Raw genomic sequence first — 20973 nt, 5'->3', positions numbered from 1 at the left:
TCAAGGTGGCGTGGCGGAAAGCCGCACTCAACAGGCAGGGAGCTGTTCGACTTGATCACCTTGCATATCGATTCTTTGTGGGTTATCATACAGATACGAGAAGCAGATCCCCTTTATAATTCCATGTGTTCAGAACCCCCTTTGTCCAGAAACTTCGTCATTCAGGTTCGAATGCGCCTCCTTTATTCGCGTGTTTCATGTTGCGACGTCAGGGCGCGCGCCACACGATTTCGCGACGCTGGGTAGCAGAGGAGGCCGGTATCGTTGCAGCCGGACAGGGTGTCGATCCAAGAGTATCAAGTGTAAGTATCGGGTAGCAAGGCCCCGCCGAGTACCAGATACACCGCTGCGGGATATATTTGGACTAGATCGATGTTGGTTCAAGAAGGTCCTTGTTTAGCCATGAATACCCCAAGCGCAGCCTGTGCTGCATCACCAATGGCCTTGTTGGCCATCTCGGTGTCTAAGGAGAGCCTACTTACAAGACGGAGAAGGCCTGGAAACCCGCTTCTCGATATTCTCCTAAACAAGGTCAGATCTGACACAAAAGACCAACAGGCTCTCACAAGTTGGGAAGGGTAGCTGACTGCGACGTCGACTCTGTTCGCATGTGTGTAGTACAGTACTATGTAAAGATGAAAGCAATCGTCGGCTGACTCAAGAGGTCGTACAAGTCAAAGTACGGGTGCGTGCTATCCCTCTTTCGAAATCCCCGGCAGCAGAAATCTACGGCCGTCCCTCTATCTTGCATCTTGAATCTGTCGACAGGAATTGTAGCTCGCATATGCGTGCCTGTCGCAGTGTCGGGTCTCCTCCAAGATCGCTAGGAGCCCTAAGCCGTACCCCGAAGAGCCTTTCTCATCCTCTCTCTGTGATGTCGCACGACTAATTCCTTCCACAAGCATACCGGAACCTTGCATAGTCTTTTGGAAACATGAACAGATCGTATACTGACAGGGCGACTGTGCGCCGGGCTATCGAGACAAGTCGCAGGTTTACAACTTGATTATCGACAGAATACACAAAGAGGTAACGAAATCAGAGAGAGGAGAGAGAAGTGAAACCGGGAGACGGGGTCCTAGACTCCGGACGTTCGGGCGCAGCACAGAATGCCTATTGACCTCCCTATAGGCAGAGGGCCAAGCCGAGACCCATACATCCGAGTACGACGGCTCCGATCCCGGCGTGTGAGAGTTCCCTGCCAATAGAGGCTGCCGAGTTGGAAGCCGACTCGCTGGTCTCTGAAGCGGATTGGGCGGTGCTGGGCGTCGAACCGGTTGAGGACGCACGGCTGATAGCACCAGTACCAGAAGAGGTTGGGCGTGAGGAGAGGGCGGTGGAAGACTGCGCAGTGAACGGATCGAGACGATCAGGGCTTGACCAAGTTACCGATCATCACTCTAACCACTCACCATCGTTTCCAAGGCCGATTTGCCCGCAGCAGCCGAGCTGGTGACGTTGGACCCCGCTCCAACAACTGAGCCGGTAGCGTTCGCAGTGCCATCTGACTGCGGCAATACCGTGCTGCCTCCAGCGAGACCCGTCGAAATTGCGGTCCCACCCAAAGTGGCTCCGGCGCCACTAGGTGCGACGGAGGATGTAGCGTTGATTTGGGAGAGGATGGTTCCGTTAAAGGACCCTGACATGTTTTCCAAGCTGTAAAGGAAACGTGAACAAAGGGTAAGTATCACAGAACTGGAAGAGTGGGAGAGAGAGAGTGTGTGTGCAGGAAGCGAGAACACTCACGTAAACTTGGCGGAATAGGCTGTGTGCGGGTAGGCAGCCTCGGTGGTATCCTTAAGGTTCTTGCTGGTGAACCTGATGAAATAGTAGTTTCCTGTACCCCACGGCGTGGGTCATCCAAGTTACTCGACTTGTCTTCTCGACAGGCATGACAAGCTTTGGCTTACCAGACGGCCCGACGTTGGGGTCGACGGCCCAGTTGACGGTTCCTACTTTACTGACGTCGATCTCCTCGGCGATATTTGCCAACCAAGATTGTTGAAAGGTAGATCCGGTAAAGAGGGCGATAGAAGAGGGTCCGATGTTGCCCAATAATGGGTAGACCCCATCGTCGACTGCACACACACACACACACACACACACACATATCATCGTTGGATCAGCATCAAGGAGAAGGAGTCCGAGTGAGACGAGACTCACCCCAGTTGATGGTCAGCGTCTGACCGGATTGTACAACCGTATCCGCCACAGGATTGGTCACATAGATCCCAGCGAGAACTTTACCAGCCAGGAACAGTCCGAAGATAGAGGAAGAAGCCAGGAGGTTATTGAACATGGCGAGGTGAAAAAGAACGCTAGGTCTTGTAAATCGACGTATTTGCGAAGTTGCTATCTCAAGAAGATGTCCAAGTAGTGGCTGCGGGATGGCTTATGTCGATTGAAAGGGCAGTCCGGTAGTCGAAGGATGTCGGTCGGTTGGCCTTGATGGTGAAACTTGATTCGGGGTAACGAGTGTAGTAGGTCGGATGTGTCTCAAGGAGTGACGTTCACAAAGGAGTGTGGTGTAGGTTTTGAAACGATACGAGGATATCTATATCTTGACCGGATCTGCTTCGTATTCCAGGCCATATGATGGACCGATGAGGATCAAAGGCAAGGGGTAAAGGGGGGGGCGATGACGGGGAAAAGGTAGGGGGGAGCGAGGCAGGGGGGGGAAGAGGATTTGCAGCGCGCGATCAAGGGGTCAAGTAGCAAGTGAGCTCACGAGTCGTCGAGATTACAGCCAAAGTGACCAGGAAGACGAACACATACCAGAATAGAAAAGGAGGGTGACGAGCCTGTCTTTTGCATGCACTTGTCAGCAACGACTTCCTTGCTCCTTTAGAAAGTCGACGATGATATGATGATGAGTACATGACGAAACCGGCCTAGCCCCCCCTCGTGCGTGCCCCCGTTTGTTATTGATTCGTGGACTCGTGATGGTTGAAGTGGATTCTACGCTCTACCTTCCAACGACGGGAAAGAATTTCGAACCCATGTACCACCCTTTGTCATATAACGTCGACTGTATAGAGCAGCTAGACCAGACACACGAGCGATCGGCTTCACGGGCATTGAAAGTGAGGAGACGAAGGCAAGGGGGGTAAGAGGAAGAGATAGGCGAGCGAACCTGGCTAGAGAGGTAGTAAAATTCACATTGATGTTGTACATTTTTGGCTTACACCGGCGGGGATATGGTTTAGTTGGTATAACATTCCATTAGCACTAATCAGCTTATCTTGGAAAGGTCTGGCGTTCGATTCGCCATTTCTCCACGTTGTTATTTTTGTCCTTTTTGCTATATAAAGACCGTGAAAGACGTTGGATGAGATCAGCATAAGACAGTTCTAAGGACGAGTCAGATCCGTCAAACTGAGTTGAAATGGAGAGGTATTGGTCATTGCGGGAAGTGACTATGTTGTTGAGATAGTCAGCATGATCAATGGAGGCATGAGGCGTATAGAGGTTGATGGACGTGTAAGAATTTCTGAGTTGTCGAGTCTTGCAGGTTGAGGAGGTCAGAAATGACGCTCGAGCCCCGATCGAAAAGGACGGCTTTGATCGGGAATACCGCCCTAGGATCTTTCAGGTTGCGGACAAAACGAGTTGCCACAGCGACGTCATGTCATCGCCTCTAACCCCTGTATGCAGTTTGGTATCATCAGAGAATACATGACAGAGATTGCGACCCCTATATCAACGATCGATCGCTGCTGCGAGCCATCTCGTCGCTTGTGGGGACCCACAACCTTGGGAGGCGCTTTTCGCTCGAAGCACCTCCTCGAGCGAGGGAACAAGAGAGCAACCAACATCTCCATTCCAACCTTTGCACGTCTCGATGGATTGGCAAAAGTCGGAACCCAAGATAATTGAGTACGACTCTCGATGAATATTCCCGAAACAACGAAAATCATTCTGCCATAGCTCACAAGACCTCTTTCCATCGACATCTGCCATGTACGGCGGTCTCTCGCGACCCACAGCGCTCGACTCGGATTCTCCCTTTGCGATCGCCAGCCACGCATTGAATGACAAGAGCACGCCGACAGCCCCTACGCTCAAGATTCCTACGAGACGAGCTCCTCCAGGTGTTCCTTCGCCTTCGTTGCATTCCCCTGGGCCGGGAAGTGGGCATTCGCAAGGACAGGCGCAGGTTCAGGGGGATTGGAGGCAGCCTCACGGGCCCGGGCCTCATCCGCAACAACAACAGCAACAGCAGGGTCATCCAGGACCGATGCAGAGTCCAGGAGGGAGTGGAGGTTATGGGTTGAGAGAGGGTGCGAGGGATGCTTATATGGGAGCAGGAGCGTATGATTCGAGGACGGGGAGGTATGGACCTAGTGCTACGCCGGCGTTTCCACCTCAACATCAACAACAATATCAACAACAACCGCAACAACAACAAGGAGCTGGCGGACCTCAGGGAGGGTATGGGTCGCCTCAGACTCAGTCGAGGCAGCCGGGAGGCTATGGACAACCTTACCCACAGCCGCCGTATCAGCAACCACCGCAACAGCAACAACAGCGACCCGTTACAGCTCAACCACCGCCTCCACAAGCACCTACAGGTCCTTACCCTCTCGTCGAACGTCCTTCCCGCTCTCCTCAACCTGGTCAACAACCCCAACACCATCAACAAGCATACCCCTACGCTTCATCCCCGGCCGCAACAAGCCCTCCACAGTATCCAAATCCGACCTCATCACCCTACGCCCCCCATCACACTCATACTCCCTCTCCAGCTCAACTAGCAAATGCCTCGGCGGCTTCCCCGGGATATTACCAGACGACGAGTCCGGGTGCGAGCGGGCCGATCCCTACGGTGGTGAATCCGAATCAGTTGCAGACTCGCCCGCCGGCCCAAGCACAAGGACAGGGTCAGGGGGGACAGGCGCCGAGAAGACAGGATTCGAAGGATAGTGCCGGTGGGCAAGAGTTGTGGGAGATGTACGTCGCTCACCTTCAGCCATCGATATCCTATCGTGGACTCGCCTGACACCTGATCGTGATTCACAGGTTCTCGTCGATGGATCTAAGGCGGACAGGGCAGTTGGGGAATAAAGAGGTCATGGAGCTCTTGTCCAGGGATTCTCGGTGGAGGATCACGCCCAGGGAAGATTGCGTCAAGATGGTGAGTCCCGCGAGTTATCGCCTCTGCATGGCAAATTACGTTAGATCGCGGAGAGTCGTAGCTGATCAAATTGGAATGCACATGTGTCCTGTTTGCGGACTGGATAGCTTATGAGTGAGTCTTCGAAAGGAGGCAGATATGGAGGTAGATTCGAGACATGGCTAATCGGTAAATTCCTGGCGACTGCAGGTATCTTCGATAGCGACCGAAGTGGCTTCATTAGGTGAGCGGCCTGTCCGCTCGATGAAGATCGATACGCTGGACAATATTTGCTAATGCACCCCCGGCTATCGTCATATAGCTTTAGCGAATTTGAAGGTCTATGGGCATATATCAAGGATTGGCACAAGATCTTCTTGCGGTTCGATCGGTAGGTGTCATGTGTAAACCGTAGAATGACTGATCTTGAGCTTACTTGTCGGGGGTTGCCGGCCGCTAGTGATAATTCTGGAACGATCGATCGGAGCGAATTGGACCAAGCTTTACAAAGCTTTGGGTATCCTTTACCGAGGGATCTCGTGAGGAAGCTCGAAAAGCGGTTCGGTAAGTCTTCACCACGTATCGTACAAAACCGTGTGAATATGCGCTGACCCGTTCATGACTGGGCATCTTACAACAGCCCCTCCGAAAGATAGCGGAGGCTCGGTACCGCGTGGAATCACTTTTGACAGGTTCTTGATGGCCTGTGTTACTGTCAAGCATTTTACGGAGGCTTTCCGCCGGAGGGATGCGAGAAACGAGGGAAAACTGACGATCGACTATAATACATTTGTGAGCCCAGCTGACGCTCCAACCAAGGCTGCATCGTGAATACTGTTTGCTGACAGCCGGCTGGGTTGCAGATGGACCTCGTGATCGATGCGCCAGTTTAGGGAGTTTTTGCATTGAGACTAGCCGTTCTTGTCATCTTTAGCACATTGCATGGGACGTCAGTCCCCATATACCCATTCATTAATGTGCATATGCGCGTATCGTTCGGGTCAAGGTGGCGAGGGAGACGAGACGAGATCATTTCGGTGGACCGCGCACAGGCTGTCAACCTGAGATCTATGCTTCTACATCTCCGGAGGCGATCACCAGCTCCGAGGACGTTGCGGTCACTGATTGCCGCTCAGGTGAAATCTCGTCAAATGGTGTCAAGCTACCCCTCCACCGTACTAGACTATATGGAATGGCATATCTGTCAGAATATCTCGCAGAAGTACGAGGAGAAAGGTGAACTTGCGGTCTGTATAGAGGAGATCCCCAGGACGATTGCCCAGCTGGAAGGATCGTTCCCAGAAAGCGACCTGTCTGAACCGCCCCCTGGAGCTATAGAGGGAGCGCTAGGCTGTTTGACTATGGATATGGCGGAGGATGCCGAGGACGCACTTCGACGGCGTCTCTGTAACGAAATCGATCGCGCGAGATCATCACGGCCGAGGAGGAGGAGCAGGGCTTCGAGGCAACTGGGGGTGCAACTATCGACACCCCACTGGCCCGTGTCCAAGAGTTCATGCGGTCCAGAGTGGTCCATGCTTGCCGTTCCGACCGCAAGACGGTCGCTTCTGTTGAAAGCGGTAAAGAGGAACTTGGCAAAAGCCAGTCGCGGAACATCTTTGGATTACGCTACGCCTGATGATGTGATGAAGGGCATAGAGCCCTACTTGACAGAGGACGGGTGAAGCTGACAGTCCCAGATCTGAGCCTCTGTAATCTCCACCGGAATAAGCGTCGGCTTCTGAACCAGCTTCAGAAGAGAAGGGCAATGACTAAAGTCGACGATTTGTCTGTGCAGTGAAAGCTCACTAAAGCATCTCGTGCGCATCGATATATCGGTATGGTCGTGAAGGTAAGGCAGATAGTAGGCAAATGTACAAAATGTGGTCTGAGCTTGTCATTATGTAATCAGGAGCGAAAGTCACCTCGCATCCTGCCCTACTTCCGCTTCTTGTTTCCCTTGCCATTGGAAGCTGGAGTACCGTCCCGCGAAATCGTCACGGTATCTTCTACCTTGCGTCGCTGTATAGCAGATTCTGACTCGTCAGCGTTATCCACAAAAATCTAGTAACCTCCACGAACCTTTGGCGCTGGAGCCTTGCCGTCAGGCTTGACATCCACATCTTTGTGGAGACAGGTCAACAATTGCGCGCAGCGCCTCTTGAGCTCCTCGGGGGTTCTCGATTTGATGAACCAATTGAAACTGCAAAGGAAACATCCTGAGACCGATTTATAAGATCGTTGTAACCTGGAGGCTTACCGGAAATCAGGCCATTCGCCAATATCCCTCTTCATCATGTCGTAGGCATAATCGCGTTCGAGTCCATAATGGTTTAACCTAACCAGCAAGAATCGATCCTCATCCTCGCTATATTGCTTCCCCTTGTTTTGACCGTAGCTGATGTCGAGCTTCTGCAAAGGGAACCTGGAGCCACTGATCTTTGCGAAAAGCAAGTCCTTGTCCTGCTTCAGCTTTTCCCGTCGTTTCTCCTCGTCATCGTATTTTCGCATGTAACCTTCCCAACCTACAAGCGATTGAAAAACGTCGTCAAACGCGATTCCACCTAGTGCTCTGATTAGAAACTCACCTGGAATCTCCTTGTATCGCTGCCAGAAGACTTCGGCATATGTCTCGACATCTTCCTCGGTCTTGTTGTCCATCTCGGCAGCGATCGCCGCATGTGCGGTTCGGCCATACCTTCCCGAAAGCTCGAGGAATTTTCGTAGTTCGGGTTTGTTCCAGTTTGTGAAGACCTGCTCCACCAGTGCTGCTTTCTCTTCTCGCTCTTCTTCAGTCAGAGGCTCCGCTGCACCCAACTGTCGATAAGCGATTGATAATAATGAGCTGTCTCCTAAACGGACGCTTACCGGCATCGATCAACGCCTGGGCGTCCTCCTTCATCTTGTCAGCGGCCTCTTCCGAGGCTTCCCCCTCTTTCACCTCAGGCTTCTCTGCTGGCAAGTTGTTCTCCTTCTGCAATTTCATCTCGTGGTCAGCTCTTAGGATCATACTGCGACCCGCGGGCCGTCGAGACTAACCCTCCAAGCGTTCAATTCTCTTTCTTGCAGCTCGGCCAAGCGAGGTGGGTAGAATTGATGCGGTTGACTAGAGACACCTTGTCAGCGCTTCGACAGTGTTAGTTCTAGGGGTAAAACCACTCACAGGTCGATCTGTTTCGGTGCTTTCGGCACTTTTGGCTTATCATCCTTGGGAGGCTGGTTGCCCTTCATGGCGTTCGAGAAATACTGGTCGACGGCATAACTGACCTCCTTGGCCTGACGTTTGCCAAGATCGATCCAGCCAGGTCCGCCAGACTGTACGCGCGTAGCCGACCGCTTAGCGTCGATTACAAGCAGGCCATATGTTGCGTAGGGCACTCACTTTGATACCACCGTAGTTCTGGCCCTCCCAGGTTCTTGTATCGAGCTCGGGCTGGAAGTTGGTTAAAGCATCCAGGTTCATACCCTCGTACTTCTTGTTCAGGACGGCGGTCCTTTCCTCTCCTTCTCGAATAATCTTGTCGATGTCATCATCGACAGTCAAACTATTTCCATACATCACAGGGACATTCGTTGTAAGCTAGGTGGTCAGAGGAGCGAGAACGATTGTACTCACCTCTCCTTGGAACTGATGATCTTGCCCGCTCCGTGTTGAATCATGTCCAGGAGGTCCTCCTTGTTTTGTGCAGCTGTTTAGTTGAATCAGTGAGGGTCTAGATTGTGCCGTTCTGCGATCGCATTCACCTTTCGCCGCCGGTTGAGCTCGACCAGCTTGGATAACCATCTGATCAAGCTTCAGCTTTTGCATCGCTCGTTCAATAATTCGCTCCTCAATTGCATCCTGAATTGATACCGAAGTCAGTACAAAACAGGACGGCTCGAAGAGATTGTTGTACCGACTTTGGTGATGAATCGGTATACATATACCTGCTTGGTCTGACCGATACGATGGGCACGATCCATGGCCTGCAAATCGGCTTGAGGGTTCCTATATGCAGAATAGCGTGAGCGGACGGTCGTTGGCCGGCGCAGAGGATAGAAGCAGACACTCACCAATCGCTGTCAAACAAGACGACGATATCGGCAGTGACCAGGTTGATACCCAGACCTCCGGCTCGTGTCGTCAACAAGAAGATGAACTTTTCGCTCCCTGGCTTGTTGTATTCGTCGATAGAAGCCGTTCGCGTTTCGTGATCGGTACCTCCGTCGATACGACAGTATTCTACACACAGCCACTTGTCAGCCCAAGGGGATTTATGTCACGCAACAGATATACTCTGCTTACTGTATCCTCGGAATTGACAATAGTCCTCCAAAATATCCAAGACACGGCTCATCTGCGAGAAGATCAGGACTCGAGAATCTTTCTCCTGCATTCTCTTCAGAAGTCGGTCGAGGATCCTCATTTTGTCAGAATTGTCGACTAGATGCTCATCGGTGGTATAAGGCGGACCGGGTTCCTATGAGGGTGATCGAGATCAGTTACTCGACCGTCTTCATTACAGCACGTAAGGTACGAACAGCTCCATCAAACACTGTACAGGCGCGACACGTAGATCCGTCAGTATGGAGCGAGTCGTCTGCGTATATCATCTCTATGTAGCTCACGGTAAGGATGGTTGCAACACTTTCGCAATTGCATCACAATGTTCAATAGCCTAGTCTTCCCCTCCTTCTTGCCAGCGGCACCTGGAAAGTCGTATATCAGCAGACGGATCTCGAACATTTTCATCGAGCACGAGACGAACCGTTCACAGCATCGATATCCTTCTCCAACAAGCTCTTGTACCACTTCTTCTGCATGTCGGACATCCCGACATATAAGTTGATTTCCTTCTTGGGAAGCAAGGAGTGCTCGACCTCGGCCTTGACTCGGCGCAGCAAGAAGGGTCGCAAGACTTTATGAAGTTGGGTGACGACCTGTTGCTGCTGTTCATCTGAATCTCCCTTGCCTTTGAACCAGGTGTCAAAGTCATCGCTGGAAGAGAAGACATCTAGAAGAGCGGGTTCTAATCAGAGCTAGCAATTTCCCACAAGTTGGGGCGGATGCGCTTACCAGGCAGAATGAAGTTCAACAGCGCCCAAAGTTCTTGCAAATTGTTTTGCAAGGGCGTTCCAGTGATTAAGAGTCGACCTCGACTAGAGAAGCTCCTGACGATCTGACTCAGGAGCGAGTCGACGTTCTTGATTCGGTGCGCCTCGTCGATGATGATGTATTCCCACGCGTATCGCTGCAGGACCGACTTTTCCCTAAGACACATCTCGTACGACGTGATTAAGACGTCAAAGTCGGACGTCATGATACGCTCCTTGATCATCACGGCCTGTTGTGAGAGCGATATCCCGGTCAATTGCAAGCGAGGCTGAAGGAGCTTGTATACCGGTCACGCTTACCCTATCCTCCTTGGCTCCCTGGAGAACGATCGTGTTGAAACCCGGAACCCACTTGGCCACTTCTCGGTCCCAGTTGTTCAATGTCGATTTAGGCACTACGATCAAATGCGGCCCGGTAATATCGCAACGGAATTTGAGGTGTCCCAAGAAGGAAATCGTTTGCAAAGTCTTTCCAAGACCCTGTTATACATGGCATCCCGATATGTCAGCTATCATTGCCACGCGGTGCTCATGATTTGCAGGCAAACCTTACCATCTCGTCTGCCAAGATTCCGTTGATACCGTTGTGATGCAGCGAAGCCATCCAGTTCAGTCCAGCGACCTGGTAGTCTCGCATCTTGCCCCCCTTGACGACTGAGAATTCGTTTGAACAGATGAGCACCAACCTATAAGAGCCACATGTCCTGAACGGTACTCACATGCCGGGCTCTCGTCATATACGTAAACCCCCTCGTCCTCGTCCTCGTCGTCGTGCTTGATCAGCTCTTCATCCTCTTCCTTTTCAGATTTGCGATGTCTCGTCCCACTGGCAGAGGAAGAGGTAAGATGTCAGATTCGAGAAGGTCAACAAGGATTGTCGTACGACGATACTCACGCGGCCTTCTTCTTGCCCTTGGCATCCTTCTTAGCCTGCTGTTCCTCAATCATCCTCGCGAATTCGGGGTCGCGCTCTTTCTGCAGATTCATCAAAGCACACACGACAGAGAATGAGTCTAATGTGCTGCAATACGACCACGTTTGAACAACTGACTTTGATCTCCAAGAAATGCTCAAACAGCTCGGTTTGGCCCATGAGGTACGAGAATCGCTTCATAGAATCGGCAAGCTACCGCCACGAAAATATCAGACGGTCAGCCAATATTCGACAGCGCCTCGCGGATTGACTCACTTTGATCTTCTCTAGGTTACCCTTCTTCCCCTCGATAGCTCGGTTCTGAGCTCGACGCTGTTCTTGCTGTTGACGCTTGCTTGGGGTTGCGATTTGCTTTGACGTGGTCGCCTGTTGCGGGGCGGATCGAGAATATTGCGTAGTCATTGAATCATGGGGTTTCAAGTACCAGCAGAATGAACCAGATGTTTGCCATGAGGACAGGTTGTGGAAAAGAATAACGAAGTGTCATAAGTCAGCTCTCCCGCTCATTTCGTAAACAAACCGGTATCGAGCGGCAATTCGAGCTGACTCACCTCATCGTCCCCGTCCACATCCATGGCATCTACTTCCTCCTCCTCTCGGTTCTCTTCCTCCGGGTCGATATCGCCTGCCTCGGAAGTAGGATCGTCATCGTCGCCGTTCTCGTTCTGAATTTCCTTGCGGAGATGCGATCGGTTTCTAGGTTGAGGTGTGACCTAGGTCGTGGCAGAGAACCGGAAAATCGCAAGTCAGCATTGACTTTCGCTGCAGGATGTGAAACCTGCCAAGAGACCACGAGAGGTCTCCGAAGCCATCAGATATCGCCTTGAATCGTTATACTTACAGCTCTTGAATCAGTCAAGGATACTGCTCGACTAGAGCCATCGGGCAGGATGTCCGAGAACTTATCTTCCTCTTGCAATTGTGCATCGGCGTCGGACATGATGATAATACTTTTACACAGAGCAATATATCGTTCGTGATTCAAGCTCGTGTTGTTTGAAACAGTCGGTCGATCTAGGTCAAGTTGGTAAATTATAGCAAGAGTGTGTGTACTACCTTGATGGCCGGGGGCAGGGATGCTACTCAACCGAGCCATGTTCGTTACGGACATGAGCGCGTTTCCTAGTTGAACACGTCGTTTTGATTAATTGAACTTGGATGTCCGCGAATCGACCGCTCTTGACCGAGGGGCCATCGGCATCATCAGGTCAACATCCACACCCTCAGCAGCCGGTTACACCTCAAACTCGAGATCAAAGCAATAAAATCGACCCTGCAGCTGTGTTAAATCCTTGAAATATGACCGTATAGACGTCCATCTTATCTACAACCAAATCCGACATCCGCGCAGCCGATAATATGCCTCTGATACGGGATTCTGGAACCCTAGCGATCCGGTGCTTCAAGAGCGTCGAGCACTGCGCAGATCGGCTAACGGGAGCTGCCGGACCAGTCTTTGTAGCCATTTGCTGGGTCCTCATTGTGCTAGGAGGAATTTCTTTCGGTATGTCCATCGCTAGTCATGACCTATCTTCGGGCTTAGCTAGACGATGAAAGGGAAATGCTTTCGCAATGAGCGCTAATTCGACATCGGTGTCGCCTGTTCGCAGTCGATGTCATCATCATACATAAACCGCTCTCTTTCCTCCGAATACTTTTCCTTCCCATTGCCATCTTGATCTTACTCAATCTCTACTCGCAATACTACTATGTCATCCGTACGCCTCCCGGCAACCCTCATTCGGTCGTCGAGGAGATCAAGCGAGAAGCTCCGTGGATGATCGAGAAGGGTAGCGATAGAGAGCATCGCGGGATGCTAGCGGACGGAACATGGGCAGGAGAGAAGCTGAGGAAGTGCGGCAGGTGTTTGGGTCCCAAACCGATCGTGAGTCGTAAATCCCATCACTTGATTCCTCCTTGAAGCTGATTTTAGAATTACCCCGCAGCGTACGCATCACTGCCGAGTATGCCGAAGCTGTGTCCTGGTCATGGATCACCATTGTCCCTGTCAGTATGGTTGTTCATGAGAGACACAGACACGAGCTGTTGCTTACACGCTCACTATATGCCAGAAAAGGGATCAATCAATGCGTAATTATTCTCGGTCGTCGATCTCCCTTGAAGAACGCGCTTTCTGATTATGGCGAATGAATCATCAACAGGTTGGTCTCTACAATCAACGATACTTCGTTCTGTTCATGTGATTACCTCCTTGCGAAAACGAGTGCAGTCATGGCACTGGCTGACTGGAAGGTGCTCGCGATGTTTCGCAAACGTTGCAGGGCATGGCTATCCGTTTCCTGCTGGACGTTCGCTATCTTGGGCTACCAAGATTTCTGGCTGAGCATGTCCTACAAACCAGCTGTCAGTACAATTCTCGATCGCATAGCTCTATAATTGCAACCGCTAAACACCTTCCTGATCTGGTTGTTCTTAGTGGGTTGCAGTGACACCCCCCATCTTGTTCACGCTTATCTGGGTTCTAAGCGTCGCACTAGGTAAGCTATATCTACATTGCATAATAACTTTCCAGCATGGGGTCACAAACTAAATCTTTCCATTCATACCCAGGCTGTGCGGTCCCGATGCTACTGGTCTGGCATATCTACCTGATATCAAGAGGCGAAACCAGTATCGAAGGACATGACAACGATTATTTTACGACGAAAGCAAAGGAAAGGGGTGTGGTAAGTCTGGCTGTCGCGTTTGAAGGGAAGAGCTTCAGGACTGAAAAAGGCATGGCTTCAGACATATATAAATCCGTACGATTTGGGGTCGCGTCGCCATAACCTGGAACACTACTTCAACGTCGGACCGGGCCGATTGTAAGTGTGATTTTCATGTTCTCAGGCGGTGCCGCTGACTGACGGCCATGTCAAAACAGACCATACTACACCCTCTTTATGCCTTTCCGATATCCTCCATCAACAAGTGGTTGGCGATTCCCTCTTCATCCGATCGCACTGAGTCGTAGACGACGAAACTCGGAAGTTCCGGAAGACGACCGTTACGGGAACGTCGTCGTCGGTGACGAAGACGAGGGTGAATTGACGGATGATGAAGGAGGCGGAGGTGGTTTGTGGAGCGAGGATCAGGAGGAAGCGCCTTGGACTTGAAGCAGCCACCGTGACGATATAAGCGGTTCTACCAACTAGCTACCAACTGTCAACAGCAGGAATCATGTGATCATCAATGTGTCCATGTCGCGGTACCCTTTACAGAAGGGACGTCGAGGTATAGATTAGGCAGCACAGGGTATAAGGCCGTGTAGGTCGTCATTAACAGAGTTGACCTGTTCGAGAAGTCGCTTCTTAGGGACTCGGTAGATCACGCTCAAATGACCGTATGTCGTATCTCTGGATCAAATCGGAACTAGATGCCCATTCGTTACAAAAGGCCTGATCGTTATGGCGGTCGTCAATACATCGTTAGCGGAAGGCGTCGTGGCGGTTCTATGCAGTAAAAAGTGGATTGATTCTATGCTGAGCTGGAAAAGGTCTCCCGCGATAAGCTTACGGCTTGTCAAGAAGAGTTCTTCTCTTGCACTTACATTGTTGTCATCTTCTTGTCAATTTCAGGACGTGCAGTAACTCAATGCCAGCGCGGCGTTTGAGTACGATCTGTCAGGTCGCCCAGCAGACATACGATCAGTTGCGCTCGCATACACTTCTGGGCCTGCGCAACTCACCTCGCCGTCGAATCCACGTTCAGCCATTGTGGCGATAATCTGTTTGGGTTGGTTGGCGCTTACGGCGACGAGATATAATGTGCCGCCATTCGGGTTGAGGATGCGCGGCAGCAGGTCAAGAACGATGTTGGTGACGACCATGCCGTCGGCTCCGCCTGCCCACGTAGCTCCGATTTCTGCCTCGAGTTGCGTCTTGGTCAACTCGTCCTCTTCTGTTGGTACGTATGGCGGGTTGAATACAAATACGTCGGCGCCACCTGCAGCCTCGATGCGTTCGAGAATGGGCGATACGAGATTAGTGTTGATGGGGTTCAGGGAGGCCTGGTTCAGATTCGAGGTAGCGAGCGTCGCCAGGCATGCGTACGGATTGATGTCGGTGGAGAGGAACAAGGCAGAAGAGGGCTCGACAATAGTTGAGAGGAACGTAGAAGCGATGCCTGATCCGGAGCCGATTTCCAGGCAGATCGTTGGCTTTCTCGCCCGAAGTTCAGCGGCGTCGGCTTCCAAAGCGTCGAGGAGGATGAAGCTGTCTTCGGCAGGGTCATACACGCTGTCGTGCAGTTTGCCATAGTCGGGGGTTGGTAAGAGAGCCGGAGTGCTCGTTGAGGTAATGCTAGGGATCTGAGCACATGGCGTAGATGCTGCTGAGACAGCAGTAGCCGTCGAACCCATGGCGATGACAACGACTTGAGCCTCGGTATCCGATACCTTGGGATCCTCAAGCTCCACCTTGGGCAGTACAGCGGCCTCGGCCTCTTTCAAGGCAGTCGCCTTGTTCGAATTCCTCGCGTCCAACCAAGCTTCCCAACAATCGTCGTCGTCGTCATCCTCACATCCGATGTGCTTGCTACTAGACTCTTCCTCGTCACTCGACCGATCGCTGTCGGTAGGTGTGGCGCCACCAAAGTACCCTGTCATCTCGCCGGAGAACAGTGATGACCCGAGTTCGCCTTCAGCCTGCCACGAATCGTACATTTCCTGCTGTTCTTGACCCCATGTACCCGAGTTGCCCTCCAGCCCAAACTCGTCGCAAGCGCTTCCTCCACCGTACGAGTCGTTCGAGCACCAACTTCCCCATGCTCGATTGGTTGGCACTGGTTTCGTGCGGATTTCAGTCTCGCGGAGGATGACCAGGTCGTAGTCGTCCTCGGATTCGAAGATGGTACCCATGCGGAAGGACTCGCTTGCGAGGCGACCGGCGTAGGCAGACATCTCCTCTTCTGGATTCGAGAGGCATCGACTGCCCCGCTCGGGCATTTTGCAAGCCTTTTCCTCTTCGCTGGGGGGTTCGAGCGGAGAACGATCATACTCGGTTCGAGACCAGGTAGGGTAAAGAGACTATGACGAGTTCACAGGTCAGTTCAGAGATCAACTCATGACCCGCTCCGCAAAACTCACGCAAAGAGCGACCTCGCCGGTAGCCTCAGGGCATCCCGGGAACCTGACCCTCTTGCTCAGACCGACGGCCTGCACATGCCCTAGAACCGACGACCTCTCCGAATCCGTGGGCGTCAAGAGGTCGACCGTTTTGTGCCCGAAACCGTACTCTCCCGCGTAAAATTGGATCTTCCCATCGTGATCATCCAATGGCGGGGTGAGAAGCCCGCTCAAGGATCTAGGTGAGGACGGAGTGGATGATCCCGATCGGACCTTTGTCGGACAGAACTTCCTGCTCCTCCGATCCCGTCCTCGGCCATGATCGAACAATGCATTTCTCAAGAACCCGCTGAGCTCGGCGAGCGGATCACACGACTCGACGCAGTCTCCGTCGGCCAAGTGTTGATGCACAAACGGGGACCAATCCGATCGGCCCCGTGTAGGTAGAAGGAAAGGCAACGTCCTCCACTGCCAATCCACCTCATCCATCTCCTCCACCTCTTGCGGTTGTTTGCGTTCCGTCCCGCTCAACAGTCCCGCCATCATATACTCTTCGATCTCCACCTCGACTTCGACCTCCAGATCCAGCTCGACCGCAACCTCAGCATCGTCTTCCGCTCTCGCTACCAAGAGCACCTCGGCTTTCTGTTTCTTCAAACAGCTCCGCAGAGGTACGGCAGTCGGACTAGGGCTCCTGCGTTCGCTAGACGCCATGATCCTCACCCCCGGGATCGCTCCGTACGCAGGAGACTCCTCGTCTTCATCTTCTTCATAGTCGGACATCGTCTCCTCATCCTCCTCTTCGTCTTCGTCGCCGTCGTCTTCCCCCTCTTGCGCATACATCGATGCTTCGAGAAATCCCACCCGCCCGTATCCCAGGTCAGGCTCCGGAGCTTCCCCCAGATCAATCGTTTCCCCTAATCCTCCGGTTCCAGCTGAACAAATTGCCACCGACATGCTTGCTGGTAGTCAATATGCTTATTTCTTCCTGATTGCACTTAGCAAAAGTTGGCTTGACTTCGATGAAGATAGGTCGATGAGAAGCAATAGGTATCCCGTGGGCGAAGCTGGGTATAAGTATATAAACGCCTAATCCGGTCGACCAAGAAGGCTCAACGGGAGACGAAGAAAGGTAGGATAGGAAGGGTCTTGATATTGTGTCCCGATGACTGTCGCTGTCGATTCCGACCGTGAAAGATCTTCGAGTCGAGTCGAAGTGGAGCACCCGAGTACGGATATACCCGAAAGTGGGAGGAGGTAGAGAAGAAAGGGGAAAGTGCGGGGAGAAGGTGGCAAGGGTGGGTGGTGGTTGAACGTCTAGGAAGTCGACCTAGGGTTGATTAGGGAGATTGAGATCGACATGGTCCGTATCAATCGTTGATGTAGAAGAGGGTAGCGAGGTAAGAGGGAATTGGTTGCCGATACAGACGGAGAGTGTTGATGGGATTTGTTGATGCCGGCTAATATTATGAGACCTGAAACGGTGCTCTCCGACTATATATCACGGTCTTCGTTCGTGATTCAATCGAGTTACGTCCAGATGATCAGAAAGGGGAATTTCGATGTTCCCGTGACGATGGTGTTATCTATTCGCGGCAGATGGTGAAAGTAATGACGGTGTCGCAAAGAACGTAGTTCGAATGATGATGATGATGATCCTTCTAGCTTCTAGCGTCTATCTCTATCTCGGCGAGGGTAGTCCAGGCAGCGTGGTTCCAGAACGAGGTAGGAGGTGGATCAATGGCTGCCGAGGTGAACGTCGGTGTGGTCGATATCCCTTTTGTCGTCCGAGAAGCGAGAGATTATCGCTGTAGCAGCTGTGTACGGCTCGGCCGAAACGGTTGATCCGGGATCGCGGATCGTCACACGAGCTTGCGAGCTGCCGAAAGGGTTGATCCCTTGACGACAACCGATCCAACCGATAGATGAGGATGATCTCTCCTCTTGTCGTTTGCTGTGCTGAAACTAGCTCGACCTCGTGCCTGTTCTCCGCCGTCCAAGTTGATCTTCAGATGATGGTCCCCTGCAGCTAGATTGACCGGTAAATAGCCGACTATGCCCGAAACCGAGTGATCCCTATGACCAGGAAGATGTAAAGCAGGTGTCACAACGGATCAGCTGAGGTCCCTATTGACTCGCACAGCTCTGCTGTATCATAGTATGAAATCTAGGTTTTCATGACGTCGTGACGTCGAGTATGGCCATAAAAAGAGCCATATCGTATGCCAAGCTGACCGAAGAGCCAAGCCCGAACCACCCCACCCTCCCGGCAAACAACACCCCCCTCGAACTCACCTTGGATATATGAAACGCCGAGCCACCCTGATTGTACGGACACAGAGATGTGCTGACTGGTGCTGGCTCTCTAGGTAAACGACGACGATGCTTTGTGGACAATGGCAGATGGTCGATATCGCTGATGTCGACGTCGCCCATGTTACCCCTATTCACTATTTCCCGCTCTTGGGCGATAAAAGCGCATCATTGCAGTTTCGCGCAAACCACGAATTACACCCCCTCGCATGGGTCACGTGATCGCTATGTCGCATGATATGTTTTCACCGATTCGAGATTTCTGATCTACAACTCGAACCGATGTACCACCTTGCCTACCCTCACCTTCACCTCGCTCACATCCCATCCGTCCTTACACACCCTCCTTACCTCCCCGCCAAATTGTTCCTCCAGCCGACTCACCAGACCCGGGTGGAAAGGGCTCTCCTTTCGCGCGTCGCGAGACAAGAGGGACCAGGCGAACGAGGTATGGAATTCTGGGTCGAGGTGGTATAGAGGCAGGTGGTGTGTCTTCAAGAAAGGGTGGATGATACGGTCTTGTATACGTTGGAGCTGCCGGTAGTAATGATCGTAAAGAACGGGTTCGAACGAGATGTATCAGACTTGAACGGATTTAGGCACATGCTTCGAAACTCACCTGTTCATGACCGACCCCGACCCCGAGCGCAAGAAACCCTCGACTCTTGCTCCCCGTTCCATGCCTCCCCGACTCACTCCCTGCTCCACTCTCATTATCGCGTCCTTCCTTTTCGTCGACCCGCGATGATGCCGCCTGTCCAGCGTTGAAGTCGGCCCTGATCTTGTCGGCCTGAGTCCCGTTCGTATACGCGCGGAAACCTCCTTCCAATCCGACCTTGAGCGGACTACGTTCTACGACCCCGCTTGTGACATCGGCGTTGACTTGACCAGTCCGACCCAGTTGAGAACGTAAATGCGTGAGAAGGAGAGGGATTTGAGACGTCCGCAGAGGTAATGGGTGGGTCAAGGAGATGTGCAGGTTGGAATGAGGGGGTCTAGGAGTAGCTTCAGGGGTCATGACTTTCTTGTTCTTCGCCTGAATTGCGAGGTCGAGGTCCCCAGGCAAGGCTAAAGTCTGGCTTTCTCCTTCGCTTGTCGGGGTTGAGATCTTCTCCGTCCCGCCTTCAAAGATGGGATGGATCAGAAATTTCCCTGTTCCGGCTTCGTCATCGATCCATGCTTGAGCCTGGACTATGATCTCCTTCAAGACCTTTTTCAGCGCCTTGCCTAGCTTGACTATGCTCGTGGCGTCCGATTCGGTCATGATAATTTCGTACCAAAAGAGATGGAGTGATCAGCTTAGACACGAACTAACGCAAATAACATAGTGGGGCTCGGGACTCACGCTCGAGGTAGACGTGTGCGGGGTAATCTCCTTGAACCCAAGGTCGAGCTCGGGTCCGGCCTTGATGCAGACTTGGATCATCGATCGGGGCTAGATTGCGGAATTTACCAGGGTCACAGGTTCGATCAGCTTGCGATTAAAATGGGGAATGACGGATCGAGGCTAACCCGTCTGAAAGGTCGAGTTGAGCTTGGGCAGCAATTTCCTTGGTCTGCCATCCAAGACAGAAGATCAGCGAGGCAGAGCAAAGTGCGGCGTTGAACGATATAGCGACTCACTTCTTGATCACTTCGTCTTCGACCTTGCTCCTCTTGCCCGTATCCAAATTCGAGCTCCCGTTCGGCCTGGTTTCACGCTTAGCATCTTCAGTGCTGCTCGACCTCGACCGTTTGCCTATAATCGCCGATTCGGTGGGTACAATTGAGGGTTCCGGTTCCGAGTCGGAATCAGCGTAGTTGAGGAGGTCCATGCATAGCAGCGACCGAGAGTCTGTCCGAGTGAATAGAGATAAAGTTTCGGTATATCAGTAGCCCAAATAACTGTTGCAGTTGGTTGTTGTGTGCTCAAGGATGTCTCCGATGGATGCCGATCGGCATTCCCCGCACCAGCACATGACGTAAAATACGCGTCGCCTCATCGCATGCTTCACGTCTCACATTTCATGTCGATGTTTCATGTCGAACGATTCGACGTCTTCTCAAGAGGGAACTTCAGGATATATAATTGCCACTAGCCTGAAGTTACAGAACGGCTTGGGATTCATCTTACTTGAGATGGCATATATCTTAGCCTTCAAGGTCTGTTCCGTCCCGGTTACGAGTGTCTAACCTTTTACAAGGAATGGGACAGGCCAAGAAAATAGTGACAGCGACAGCTACAGCATAATCGCGGTCCCTGTAACAATCCCACCCTTCTAGATTTCACAACACCCAATCGTAAGCTCTGCTGCTACTGTCCCGTGTCATACAAAGGGTTACAGTAATATTAGCTTGGATAGCTGATCGAATTTTATTCAAGCAGCTTGGCGTGAATTGGCTCCGTTTCAACGATCTGCCCAGAAATCCCTGTATTTCCTTCGATGGATGTGTTAGGATTATCCAGGTGTACCA

General features: G+C 52.1%; 7 protein-coding genes and 1 non-coding gene across 8 annotated transcripts; 4 read left to right on the top strand and 4 right to left on the bottom strand.

Moving 5' to 3' along the window:
* Nucleotides 1-1125: 1125 nt before the first annotated feature.
* HD553DRAFT_276406 (uncharacterized protein) lies at nucleotides 1126-2299 on the bottom strand (the record flags this gene model as incomplete). Its single annotated transcript, XM_046177956.1, has 5 exons — nucleotides 1126-1344; nucleotides 1593-1656; nucleotides 1747-1837; nucleotides 1911-2078; nucleotides 2164-2299. 5 exons carry the CDS (start codon nucleotides 2297-2299, stop codon nucleotides 1126-1128), a joined length of 678 nt encoding a protein of 225 aa, XP_046033874.1.
* Nucleotides 2300-3191: 892 nt separating this feature from the next.
* On the top strand, nucleotides 3192-3278 carry HD553DRAFT_t99. Its single transcript has one exon. It is a non-coding gene; the product is annotated as a tRNA-Ala (tRNA).
* A 506-nt stretch (nucleotides 3279-3784) lies between these two features.
* Nucleotides 3785-5944, top strand: HD553DRAFT_300008 (uncharacterized protein; the record flags this gene model as incomplete). The annotated part of the gene is made up of 8 exons (XM_046178623.1): nucleotides 3785-3876; nucleotides 3987-4950; nucleotides 5020-5134; nucleotides 5242-5248; nucleotides 5324-5357; nucleotides 5436-5504; nucleotides 5574-5692; nucleotides 5766-5944. Exons 2-8 carry the CDS (start codon nucleotides 4238-4240, stop codon nucleotides 5942-5944), a joined length of 1236 nt encoding a protein of 411 aa, XP_046033873.1. The 5' UTR covers nucleotides 3785-3876; nucleotides 3987-4237.
* Nucleotides 5939-6960, top strand: HD553DRAFT_120274 (uncharacterized protein). The gene has a single exon (XM_046176493.1). The coding sequence runs from the start codon at nucleotides 6097-6099 to the stop codon at nucleotides 6796-6798; it is 702 nt and encodes a 233-aa protein (XP_046033872.1). The 5' UTR covers nucleotides 5939-6096; the 3' UTR covers nucleotides 6799-6960.
* HD553DRAFT_352226 (SNF2 family N-terminal domain-containing protein) lies at nucleotides 6877-12150 on the bottom strand. The gene is made up of 25 exons (XM_046183674.1): nucleotides 11983-12150; nucleotides 11693-11854; nucleotides 11397-11507; nucleotides 11259-11333; nucleotides 11103-11182; nucleotides 10927-11033; nucleotides 10761-10861; nucleotides 10508-10687; nucleotides 10170-10437; nucleotides 9862-10107; nucleotides 9722-9802; nucleotides 9635-9648; nucleotides 9399-9573; nucleotides 9167-9335; nucleotides 9014-9101; nucleotides 8858-8954; nucleotides 8730-8802; nucleotides 8496-8658; nucleotides 8277-8428; nucleotides 8153-8219; nucleotides 7982-8087; nucleotides 7702-7920; nucleotides 7374-7638; nucleotides 7196-7316; nucleotides 6877-7135 (listed from the first exon to the last, which is right to left on the bottom strand). The coding sequence occupies exons 1-25, from the start codon at nucleotides 12079-12081 to the stop codon at nucleotides 7052-7054; spliced, it is 3303 nt and encodes a 1100-aa protein (XP_046033871.1). The 5' UTR covers nucleotides 12082-12150; the 3' UTR covers nucleotides 6877-7051.
* A 350-nt stretch (nucleotides 12151-12500) lies between these two features.
* HD553DRAFT_276378 (DHHC palmitoyltransferase-domain-containing protein) lies at nucleotides 12501-14257 on the top strand (the record flags this gene model as incomplete). The annotated part of the gene is made up of 10 exons (XM_046177955.1): nucleotides 12501-12645; nucleotides 12752-13026; nucleotides 13088-13148; nucleotides 13219-13232; nucleotides 13304-13341; nucleotides 13424-13505; nucleotides 13579-13639; nucleotides 13713-13828; nucleotides 13890-13966; nucleotides 14026-14257. The coding sequence occupies 10 exons, from the start codon at nucleotides 12501-12503 to the stop codon at nucleotides 14255-14257; spliced, it is 1101 nt and encodes a 366-aa protein (XP_046033870.1).
* A 441-nt stretch (nucleotides 14258-14698) lies between these two features.
* HD553DRAFT_345043 (uncharacterized protein) lies at nucleotides 14699-17163 on the bottom strand (the record flags this gene model as incomplete). The annotated part of the gene is made up of 3 exons (XM_046183058.1): nucleotides 14699-14761; nucleotides 14830-16167; nucleotides 16228-17163. The coding sequence occupies 3 exons, from the start codon at nucleotides 17161-17163 to the stop codon at nucleotides 14699-14701; spliced, it is 2337 nt and encodes a 778-aa protein (XP_046033869.1).
* Nucleotides 17164-18646: 1483 nt separating this feature from the next.
* On the bottom strand, nucleotides 18647-20377 carry HD553DRAFT_317441 (uncharacterized protein). The gene is made up of 5 exons (XM_046180757.1): nucleotides 20143-20377; nucleotides 20032-20075; nucleotides 19865-19954; nucleotides 19139-19755; nucleotides 18647-19053 (listed from the first exon to the last, which is right to left on the bottom strand). The coding sequence occupies exons 1-5, from the start codon at nucleotides 20331-20333 to the stop codon at nucleotides 18787-18789; spliced, it is 1209 nt and encodes a 402-aa protein (XP_046033868.1). The 5' UTR covers nucleotides 20334-20377; the 3' UTR covers nucleotides 18647-18786.
* Nucleotides 20378-20973: the final 596 nt, after the last annotated feature.

Source organism: Filobasidium floriforme (genome assembly GCF_021052385.1).
Source record: "Filobasidium floriforme strain CBS 6241 chromosome Unknown HD553scaffold_22, whole genome shotgun sequence".
Taxonomy (NCBI): Eukaryota; Fungi; Basidiomycota; class Tremellomycetes; order Filobasidiales; family Filobasidiaceae; genus Filobasidium; species Filobasidium floriforme.
Note: the sequence above shows the minus strand (reverse complement) of the source record. Positions and strands in the feature narration are given on the sequence as shown.

Bases quoted from the DNA above. Each gene is read 5' to 3' on its own strand.
- HD553DRAFT_352226 (XM_046183674.1), bottom strand. From the start codon at position 12,081: ATGTCCGACGCCGATGCACAATTGCAAGAGGAAGATAAGTTCTCGGAC. The intron at 8,220-8,276 runs GTGAGTGGTTTT...AGGTGTCTCTAG, and splicing joins GCACCGAAACAGATCGACCT to TCAACCGCATCAATTCTACC. The intron at 7,921-7,981 runs GTAAGCGTCCGT...AGTTGGGTGCAG, and splicing joins CCAGGCGTTGATCGATGCCG to CGGAGCCTCTGACTGAAGAA.
- HD553DRAFT_317441 (XM_046180757.1), bottom strand. From the start codon at position 20,333: ATGGACCTCCTCAACTACGCTGATTCCGACTCGGAACCGGAACCCTCA. The intron at 20,076-20,142 runs GTGAGTCGCTAT...CTTGGATGGCAG, and splicing joins GAAGACGAAGTGATCAAGAA to ACCAAGGAAATTGCTGCCCA. The intron at 19,054-19,138 runs GTGAGTTTCGAA...TACTACCGGCAG, and splicing joins TCGGGGTCGGTCATGAACAG to CTCCAACGTATACAAGACCG.
- HD553DRAFT_120274 (XM_046176493.1), top strand. From the start codon at position 6,097: ATGCGCGTATCGTTCGGGTCAAGGTGGCGAGGGAGACGAGACGAGATC.